Raw genomic sequence first — 10,360 nt, forward strand, 5'->3', positions numbered from 1 at the left:
ATTTTTTTCTTTTTTTTTTTTTCCTTTCATTTCCTTTCCCCGCATTGTTGGACGCTCCTGACTCCACTTCAACCCACACCCACACCCACAACTCTTCCATGTAATTTATATATATATATATGCACACATACGTATGTATAATTGTTTGCCGGAAGTAAAGTGGAGGGGAGGGGGGAAGGGATGCACGCATGCTCGTTTGGCTGATCCCATTACGAAATACTTCTCATTTACTCTTTCCCTCTTTCCCTCTCTCTCTCTCCCTCTCTCTGTCTGTGTGTGTGTCTCATTGGAAAAAAGGCAAAAGAAATAATAATAAAAATAAAAAAAATAAAAAACGCCCGCTCAAACCCTTTACCGCACTTTTAGGGTTTTGGCGGTGCCACAATGCGACCGAGAGCCGCAAGAAGCACGATACAAAAGAGGAAGAGGAATGACGAAGAAATTGGCCAAATATCATATGTACGCACGCACATGTAGATATCTATCCATATATACCAACATCATCGCCCCCCATTTCTAAAGGAAATATATGAAAAAAAAAAAGACGTGCCAGAACTTTGTAATCTTTAAAATTATTGTAGTCATTCCTCTTTTTTTTTCCTTTTTCTTTTTCTTTTTGGGCGCGTATTTTCTGTTCGTTTCGCCGTTGCCCCTCTTCTTCCCTATTAACGTCCCTCCCTCCCTCTCACTCTCCCTCTCACTCTCCCTCTCTCTCTCTCTCTCTGCGTGTGTGTGCTTTTATTCCTCTGCTTGTTTTTTTTTTTTTTCCTTTCTCTCACACACCACACCACACCACTTAATCCCACAAAAAGGGAAGAAAAGCGCGGCCAAAAAAAACGCTCGAATTGGATTTTTTCCCGGCCGTTTCCGTCGCGCGTGCTGTTCGAGGGTGCCCGGAAATTCGCCAGGGAGGAATGGAAGCCGACACTCTTCTCGCCGCCGCCGGGGTTTCCTGTTTTTTTCCGGCCTGTTTTTTGGCCCGCCAAAGGCGCCACGGCGAGGTGGCCAACCATAAACACACTTAGGAGCGACTCGTTTTGCAAAAACTCTCCCGGGGACGGCGAAGGAAGCTTCTTTGCGCGCCGGGAAGAGCAGAGACAAGCGCCTCCGCCCGCTCCGCGCGAGGGCCAGTGAGCAAAAGCACGACAGGAGATCATTGGCGGAGAAGCGGCGCTTTTGCCGCCCACCGTCACCTCGCCCCAGACGCCGTGGAAACAGTGGACGGAGAGGCCCATTCACCCAAAAGTAAAAAAGCAACAAAATCATCGATATAAAAAGCGCAAATGGAGACCTGCGGCCACACGCACAAAATGGGGATTCATGCATCGTGTCCGACTTTTCGCACCGAAATTGGTAGCGACGGGCGGTCGCGTATTTCTTTTAACCAAAAGAGCGGCATTCAATAGGAAACCCCACGCAAACGTAAAAATAGAATAACACCGTGCACAACAACAATCTTGTGCGCTTCGTGAGCTGCATGCTGTCGGTGTGGTTCGGCGATCCCGAGGAGGCCGTGAGTGGGCGAGTCGCCTTGGTATCACTGTCTCTTTGGTTTCTGCGACGAAATTTTATAATGCATGCGGCTTGTCACTTATTTAGTAATTGTATCAGCGGACACGGGAGAAGGGTTCATGCCATTGTGTGGGCAAACTGGGAGAGGAAAAAAAAGCATCTCCACGTGGTGCGCTCGGGTCCCCACGGAAACTTTTCTATTGCGTGAAGCGCAGGCTTCTTCATCTCGTCGGCCGTCAAATTTCATTCTTCTGCGTTAAATCCGTCCCCCCGAGAGATGGTGGGGTCCCACCCCCGCCAGCGGAACGCATTCCGTTGACTCCAATCAGCATCGTGCGGGCTTTGCGCCGCCCAAACAAAGAAGGCGCATGAAGCAAAATTGTTTCGGCGAAACATGGGAACGGAACCACCGCTTTCCCACAATCAACGCGCCCCACACTCGTCGGGTCAGAAGGTCCTGCAGCCACACCCTCCGCAAAGACGCCAACCACGCGCTTCATATTTTCGTGGTTCCTTGTGGACGTTGACGTCGGCGTGACGTTACAGTGCACCCGCCATCGGGCCAATGTACGAACACAACTGGACGTGAAAAAAAAAAAAAGAAACGCAAATGAGTCTGAGGGGGAAATAGTCGTGGGAGAGGGGCGAAAGAGAGGGAACACCATAAAAGAGCGCATCCAAAAAGCCCATGGGCACCATTCAAGGCACGCTCGGTCCGGGCCAAAGACACATTTGCCCAAACGGGGGCACAAGGAGCAGGGCAGCGTCAATTAATTGAAAGAGAAACAAAAGAAACGCGAACAGCGACGCCCCAATCACGGTCATGCACTCCGCAAAGGGGCGTTTCATTCTCCTCCCCTCTCCCCCTCGCTCGCTCGGAACGACCGAGCCATCCCGCCCAGCCCATTCCCCGCCTCCCGGGGGGATGGGGAAGGCAGTCGAGGGCTTCCCAACGCCACCTCCGCCAATTTCGTGGGCGGACAGGAGAACGGTGGCGACGGCAACAGGCTACCGCTCCTCCTCGCGACGGGTCTCCCTCGCGGCGTCGGCGCTGCCTTCTGAGGAAAGCCCGCGTTGCCCGCTGGTGCTTTGATGGGTGGGGAGCGCCGGACGCACAGAAACACATTCCCTCGTTTGTTTTTCAGCCGTCGACAATCGCGGTTGATGCGCCTCACGTCGCAACCGAACGACCTGCGATGCCAAATGTCTTGCAGTCTCCACGGTGGGCTCCCGGTGGGCACGCACATCATCGTACCACGTGTCCTCCTCTCCTGGGGCATGTGTGCTGCCACTTGTCCACCGCATGTAAGATGTTGTTCTCCAAAGCTTTGCGATTCTCCACCCAGTTGACTTCACCCTAAACACCCCCAAATGACCTCACAAAATTTACCATCGCCTCATATACAGACATGTCGCCCAGTTGCTTCCATGCATCGCACTTAATGCGCTTACGCGTCCACCATATGGACGGCGCCGCGCCCGTGCATGGACCATGCTCGGCCTGCCGCCGCAGGGCGTAGAAAAGAAGCTTCTGCTTGTCGCCAAGCCGTGCGGCTGCCTCAATGTCCCCAAACTCATGGTCGAGGAAAAGTGCTGCCTTGAAATGGTTCCCGGGAAACGCGTGGTCCATGTGAGCGACTCCCGTGCTGTGGCCGCATCCTGGCTGAGAGATGAGTCGAAGAAAAAAGGGCATGATGTGGAACACGCACAGGAACACAGACACCAGAGTCACCGCAACCCCTTCGACGCCACCACACCTCTTTTTAGATTCCTTCAATTCTCTCCTTCCTCATTTAGGCGCCCCCGCGGCCTCCTCCCCGGCCACATACAAATGCATCCAACTCCGCACTGCACGCTTAGGTCCGGTCCCCATCTCCCCTCGGATTCCCAAGAATTTGGGTTCAGCGCATCCATGCGCGTCGGGGATCCCTCTCTCTTCCTTTGCCTCCTCCCACCCCTCTTGCCCCCCTCCTTGTAAGCAAAAAAACGCACAGATATATTATACATAGGGGACAGGTGCACGCCAAGAGGGCGGTTTTATATAGGCAAACCGCTCAAAGCATGGCTGCACAACGTTCATGACGTTGCCGCAGTGAGAGATCCACGGCCCAACGGTAGAGAAAAGAGAAAAAACAGTAGGCCCAATAACATCAGCGCCGTCTCGGTGTAACACAACGCCGAATACTGCGGGCCACCGGCAGATGAAGCCACGGCAAACACCACAATGGATGGTTCGCCCGTGCGCATCACAAAGCCAGCCAGAGGACGCAGCAAAGACATCATGCAGGAGGGTTCATGTTCCGGTTTCCCTTCGGTATCCGCACCGTTTGTTTCCCCCGAATAGTGTGGACCTCACATGACGCCTGCTTCTTACCAAATCACCAGACAAAAAATACTCTGCGGGCCCGTTCCTTGGCCCAGAGCAATTTGTTCGACGCACACCCGTCGCACAACACCGCATTGTGGCAAAACCCTTTGGAGCCATCGCACGCCAAACGCGGTCTGCCACTTCAGGGGACCTCCAACGGCTGTCCAAGTAAACACCCGGGCCTAGATAGCGAGACGCGGCGTCATTGAGTCGACGCTCCCTCCGCAGCAACGCACCATGACGCAGGCGAAACAGGCTGGGAGCCGACAGACTCACCGCCACTTCGACAGCAACGGTAGAAACACCACAGCAACCAGTACCCTCACTGCTCGCCAGACGAACAACAGCATCCGCTCCAACTGCGGTGCGCGCAAGAAAAACACACACGCGAAACATGCGGCGCCCACAGCGTGTCCGCATAAGACCCCGGAAGACCCCATCCACGCACGCACACACCACTTCCATGAGAAATAATTTTGCAAATTCCACATCTGCGGCTCGCTCTGCGTCGATAATAATCCACACAGACAAAACTGACCGTGAAGTCGGGAGGGACGGCGAGCAGGTCGACTCCTCACCAACAACAACGGCCCTGGCGTCCGCAGAAATATCTGAGAACGACTGGGCTGTCCGCACAATCAATGCCCTGCGCCTCCCTGCCAACGCCCGCAAAGGTGTATACAACAGCGGCACGACGGCAACAACTGCGGAGCCAACAACGGCGTCGAACACCTCCGCGTCGTGAAGCTCACCGCCGTCCCGCTCGACACAAAAAAGACGCACCAGGGCCCCTCTCAGGCCAAATCCCGCTGTCATTCCCCTCCGCTAAAACAGCGGCGCGTATTCGCCAGGCAATCCACACAGACGCAAGCAGGAAGGCAAAGAAGACAACAACAGCACCCCAAGGCCTAATAACGCAGCAAAAAGGTCAACACACACTCGCACGCAGAGGTTGGTGGAATTCCCAACCCTGTGGGAATAAGGCCTTGTAGCGACGGGCACAAAACTTCTGTCGGGGACCGCCAACATCGGATCCATATTGTCCACGCGGTCTCCAAATTCCACGGCTGTGCGTCAACGGCGTCTGTCCAATCCTCCCGTGACAGTCCGGATGCACATGGTACACCGATGACTTGAATTCGGACACCACTGGCGTTTCTATTGCCGCATTTCCCACGGCATTACACCGCTCCATCTCCCCAATACGCTGACAATGCTGCTCAATGGAATGATGCATCATTCTCCTCGAAACCTCATCTCGGGAATGCAACCGGTACATGTTCTCGGCGTAGGTCTGAATAGCGGCAGCCAGTTCTCACACCAAAAGAAGCTTGTGATCCACCTCCCTCGTCGTTGTTGGATCATTACGAAGATGTCGAAAGGCACCTCGAACTTCCTCCGCCACTATTCCCCGCCAGGAGCGTCATGGAAAGCGGTTTCCCCTTTTAAGAAGGGCACGGTAGAGACGCAGCCTCCCTTGTCGCCTGTATGCATCCACAGACAGTTCCGCCGCACAGAATACGCGCCCGTATTTTATGCGCATATATATATATGTATGTATATGTATGTTTTCTTTGGAGGAAGTGGAGGGTCCAACAGCACGCCGCAACTCCCCTCCACGTCAAGGCAGATCACGCAGCAGGGAAAACAGCTCACATAGAAGAAGTAAAGAAAATGCCCCACCTCAAACCCCCCCCCAAAAAAAAAAGAAGGAAAAAGAAAGGACAATACACGCACACATATATATATATACATACATGCGCATATTAGTGTCGCCAACCGTTCCACACCAAAAGCAAAGACGAAGCCCCACCTCGTCCTATAAAACACCCCTTCCCCTAAAGATGATCATAGACCACATGCAGAAACATTAACAACAACAACAACAACAAAAAATGGTCATCCGTGCCTGGATGAGGCCGCGTTAAATATTCAGAGAAATATCACAAAAAAAAACCGATGGAAGGTGACAGTTTGGCTTACTGCACCACCCGACATCCCCCACACTTCAGAGAAGGCGGATCCAACACCCATACACAAGTCAAAAAAAAAAAAATACATAATTCACGTGTTGTACTAACCGGACTCGTTGTGAGCTGACGAAGCGGCAGTATTTGGGGGGCTTCACATCCGTCAGACACCTCCGCGTTAAGAGCGGCAGAAGCGAGAACGGTGAATGAAAAAAAATAAAATAAAACACAAACAAAAAAAAAACCGCAACAAATTCAGCACACCCTCTAACAAAATAATAATCCAACAATCGTCAAGGAAACGGGGCAGTTAATTAATGCATTTTATCATCTGCTCGGCCTCATCGTGACGCACATTCTTCCCACATTTTTCGAAGAAAAAAAAAAAATGATTTTCCCCATTCTAATGGCACAGTTTTAACAAATTGATATTCAATTTCACAATGACACTTTTCTCCCCTTTCCTTCCTTTTGTTCCCACAGCCGTGTCGCCGCCAGTGTAAATAGGGAAAAGAGAAGATGCTGGTGGGAAAAAGGGCACACCGCCTACACGCGCGCAGCCCCAAACTGAGAGGGAGAAACAAACAAACAAAATAAAGAATGGTGAAGCCAAATCATGCCTTCTATTCCGCTCTTTCCGCATGATGCTTCCTTTCTCCCACAGTCGCTGCATTACCCACACCTCTTCTTTTCTAATTTAAAAATCGTGGACAAACAGGCAGGAACTGCAAGAGACACGTGAATACACATGCAAGGCGGCAGAGAGGCGTAAATAATAATTAATGAGAAAATAATAATTAAGCCACATCTCCGTCATCGTACACGGTGCTTCCTTGGTTCTTTATCACCTTAGGGACCTCAAAGTTTCCGTATCCAGAGGGAACAGTCGTGAGCACCTCATCGCCCAACGTTAAACTACGCAGCATCTGGCTGTTATTATTGTGGATTCCATCATTCCCGTCAATTGCATACAAGGGACTGTCGTTCATCTCCCGCAATACCATGTGCACCACCCACTTCGATTCATCGTCAACACCGCGGCAACGGTAGAAGCAGACGGTGATTAGCGCAACGGCAGCAATAACCGGCAGCAATACTGCAATCAAGACAACATACCAATTCTTCTGCAACCACGGAACCACTACAGCCGGTGGAAGTGTCGTAGTGCTGACGACGTACCCTTTTTGAGCCTCACAGACGACGCCAAATGAACGGTAAGGCGTGTCGGTGTGGTCTTTAGGCGCAGGATACCAATCATACCACGTTGCGTTCCCATTGTTGTCAGTCGTTTTCAGACGAAGCATTAAGAACGTCTTGCCGTGATGAGGGTACTGATAGGGCCAATAAGCCTTGTACCCGTTCATTGGCCCCGCGTCAACAAGCGTATACAGTGTGCCCCTGAAAAAAGCAACACCAAGACCATCAGCCGAGGAGTCGGCAAACGCACCTTTATTCCACCTGAAGATGCAGTTTAACGATGCCCACTTCAAACCTCGTCCACACCTTTTTTTGGGATCTGTTGTTGGGGTCGCTTCGTGGTCGGCGTCTCCACCCAGGTACACATGGCTTGTTTTGTATTTAGGGACTGCGGTCTTTCTCAACTCACCCGCGATGGCCACATGTGCAGCAGGTGTTTGATCCGCAGAAAGGACGCCTCCACCCAAATGACAGGCGTCATCAGAGCTAAAATAACTCACGTCACCGGCATAATTTTCAAAAAAAATCGGATTGGCGTAGTGGAAATACTTCACAATTTCAATAACCACGTGTCCTTCCTCCACTTTTCCTGCAGCAGTAAAGGAGGGATGGCTGCCCAGGTACTGCAGCAGGAGAAACAGCACCATCCACCGGACTGCGTTCCTTGTCGCGGAGCGCGTTCGCATGCCCAAGAACTCAACTTCCATAGTATTACTCGTCGTGCGGGAGAGCGTGTGAGCCCGCTATTTTCGCGTGGTAGAGGCAAAATAAAGGGAGAGACGCCACAACGGTGCAAAAAGAGTGCTTTAGGGGTGCGGAAACACCCTGTCAAACGATCAAACGTCTTGAGAGGGTCGGGGAGAATGACATGCAAGAAAAAATCCCTGTGGCCTTGCAAAAGGGGAATGGCCCCGGCCCTCAAAGATTCACATATGTATACGAGGGGTGATTGCTGTGCACGTAAAAAGGAGCGCAACATTTCAACGCCCCCAACAACAACAACAACAAAAAGGGATCCTCGTGAGTCCAACACACGGACCCGCAGTGGCCAACACCGCCCGCACCGATAACCCATCGTAACGGCGCATGTGCAAAAGGAAACAAGCGCAGCACGACCCCGCATACGAAATAACTTGAGAAAAAACAAAGGTGCGAGCACATCGAACACAAACAATATAATGAATAAAAAATATATATCCACCTGAGCTGCTGACCGTATCCTAAAGTTATCATTAGAAATCAAACAAACGGAAAAGAAGAGGAGTGAATGAAAAAACCTGTAGGTCCGTCAAATCAATAAATTTTATTTACATTTTTACCTTCTCTCTCACCCTCTTTCCGACCCTGCGGCGAGGTATTGTGGCTGGAGGGCCCAAAGTGTTCCACTTCGTAGGTAATAAATGTCCCCAATCCGAATACACCGCACCGTGGCACGAGGGTGGCTACCCGAATGCATAGATGTACTTGGGACAAACATTGAGGATGTGGAGAGGCCGCTGCCTCTCCATGGCCCTCTTCTTTCCCGTCCTATTTTATTTGTGCGTATCAGTTCAGGATCCGGCCCGCAGCCCAGGCGAACATTTTTCCATGCTTCGGCTTTATTTGGAGGCTGTGTCTGTTTTTTTTTGTTGTCTGTGCGTGCGCTGCGGTAATTTGTGGTGCTGCCCCTCTGCTCTTCTCTTTTCCTCCTCCTTCTGCTTCTCCTCCCGCAGACAAGGCCTGTGCTACCACCACCACCACCACTAATACCACTGCTGCTGCCCGCACCTCAGGAACAGACACATTGTCCCCAAGCCATGCGCCAGCCACGCCACACCGCGCCGCTGCTGCCACTGCTGCTGCCGTGGCTCATGATGGTGGTGTGTTGCGTTGGTGTTTGCGTTGCCGCCGATCGTGCAGTGAAGCACTGCTGTGGGTTTGACGCGATGATGAAGAAATACGGCCGGCTGCCAACTGCGGTGGTGCGTGAGGTGCCGCGCCGGGGACAGGGCGCCGTGCAGGCGCACACCGCCGCCAGCGAGGATGAGGACGATGGCTGGGCTCCGATCCGCATCAGGGTGTCCGCGGAGGACATGCACAATCCGTTGAGGCACTGCACTGCGGCGGGGGATCTGCGCATTGACCACGATGGCCGCGCAATAACATGCGAGGCGGATGACGTGTTGACGGAGGAGAGGAGGAGCATTGTTTTGAGGCAAACTCTCCCCGCCGCAATTCAACTGCACGCGGAGCGTCTCTCCGTGAGGCCCGTGACGCGCCCCGTCCTCATTCCTCGAACCGGTCTGGGGATGTGCAATAACTTCACCATCCCACACAAGCACCACACGATGGGTGTGGTTTGCGCCGACATGATTATCTACGCGAACGGTTTTCCGACTTCTGGTCCAAGCGCATGGGCGGTACCGTGCTTCATGCTGGATGATGGCCGTCCATTTGCTGCTGCCGTGAACTTTGACCCGAGGCAAGTAGCGGCAACATATGAAGACGTGCGTGTGGCGGCCCACGAGTTGGGTCATGCTCTTGGGTTTGCAAAAGCGCAGTTTTTGATGTTAAATATGATTTCCGAGGTCCCGAACGTGCGTGGGAGGCTCGAGGTATCTGTGATTTCAACGCCGAAGACGAAGGCAATGGCGCGTCAGCACCACAGCTGCCCCACGCTTGAGGGCATTGAGCTGGAGGAATAGGGTGGTCCTGAAAGTGTACTGTCTAGTGGCGCAGCCGGCCACCCCAATGTGGTGCCAGGGGTCTAGTACTCTTTGCTAGAGAGGAAGCTAAGCGCCTGCTGCCCATCCGCTTCACGCGGAGAGGCAGTAGGCGCCGCTCAAACGGGTCGGAAGGGCACCAGATGGAGCCATTTACATGGCTGCCCGCGGAGTGGTATTTCCATCCGCTGCTGAATTCCATCGGCGCTTATCAGCGCTATACATACTGTTTGCGTGCCGTATGTGACGCGCAACGACAAAAGCTACTGCTAAGCGGAGACATTGAGCAGAACCAGGCCCCATAGCAGTACTCCAGATGAACGTTTCTTGCCTCACGCCGTCAAAACTCGCAACATTAATGGCGCAAGGAGCAGACATAATAGCCATCCAGGAGACTTGGAAGTCTTCGGAGCAGATCGCCAGCATGCATACTGGAGATTATGTGCTCTATGCACAGTCGCGCATCGGCAAGGGAGGCGGTGTGGCGGTGCTGGTGCGGAAAACTCTCCGCTCCAAGCGTATACCTCTCACCATCCCCCAGCATGACACCAGCCTTGAAGTGGTGGTGGTCCAGGTTGCTCTGGACCAGAACCGTGATCTTATCGTAGCGA

The 10,360-nt window shown here is 52.6% G+C and overlaps 3 protein-coding genes and 1 pseudogene across 3 annotated transcripts, besides 15 other annotated features; 1 reads left to right on the forward strand and 3 right to left on the reverse strand.

Moving 5' to 3' along the window:
- Positions 1-1,165: a sequence feature (haploid, Esmeraldo-like haplotype).
- Positions 5-39: a repeat region.
- Positions 231-272: a microsatellite.
- Positions 291-335: a sequence feature (A-rich).
- Positions 672-724: a microsatellite.
- Positions 1,166-7,631: a sequence feature (areas not merged during assembly with more than two copies in the genome that could not be assigned to a particular haplotype).
- Positions 2,870-3,205, reverse strand: Tc00.1047053510249.14 (hypothetical protein, conserved; the record flags this gene model as incomplete). Its single annotated transcript, XM_803693.1, has 1 exon — positions 2,870-3,205. One exon carries the CDS (start codon positions 3,203-3,205, stop codon positions 2,870-2,872), a length of 336 nt encoding a protein of 111 aa, XP_808786.1.
- Positions 4,844-5,518, reverse strand: Tc00.1047053510249.22 (annotated as a pseudogene).
- Positions 5,415-5,449: a microsatellite.
- Positions 5,608-5,647: a microsatellite.
- Positions 5,753-5,772: a microsatellite.
- Positions 6,056-6,093: a microsatellite.
- Tc00.1047053510249.30 (hypothetical protein, conserved) lies at positions 6,648-7,754 on the reverse strand (the record flags this gene model as incomplete). Its single annotated transcript, XM_803691.1, has 1 exon — positions 6,648-7,754. The coding sequence occupies one exon, from the start codon at positions 7,752-7,754 to the stop codon at positions 6,648-6,650; it is 1,107 nt and encodes a 368-aa protein (XP_808784.1).
- Positions 7,632-9,074: a sequence feature (haploid, Esmeraldo-like haplotype).
- Positions 8,349-8,451: a mobile genetic element.
- Tc00.1047053510249.40 (surface protease GP63, putative) lies at positions 8,844-9,731 on the forward strand (the record flags this gene model as incomplete). The annotated part of the gene is made up of 1 exon (XM_803692.1): positions 8,844-9,731. One exon carries the CDS (start codon positions 8,844-8,846, stop codon positions 9,729-9,731), a length of 888 nt encoding a protein of 295 aa, XP_808785.1.
- Positions 9,075-9,127: a sequence feature (areas not merged during assembly with more than two copies in the genome that could not be assigned to a particular haplotype).
- Positions 9,128-10,360: part of a sequence feature (haploid, Esmeraldo-like haplotype) that runs on past the window's edge.
- Positions 9,755-10,360: part of a mobile genetic element that runs on past the window's edge.

This window comes from Trypanosoma cruzi, genomic scaffold, assembly GCF_000209065.1.
Source record: "Trypanosoma cruzi strain CL Brener 1047053516693 genomic scaffold, whole genome shotgun sequence".
Taxonomy (NCBI): Eukaryota; Euglenozoa; class Kinetoplastea; order Trypanosomatida; family Trypanosomatidae; genus Trypanosoma; species Trypanosoma cruzi.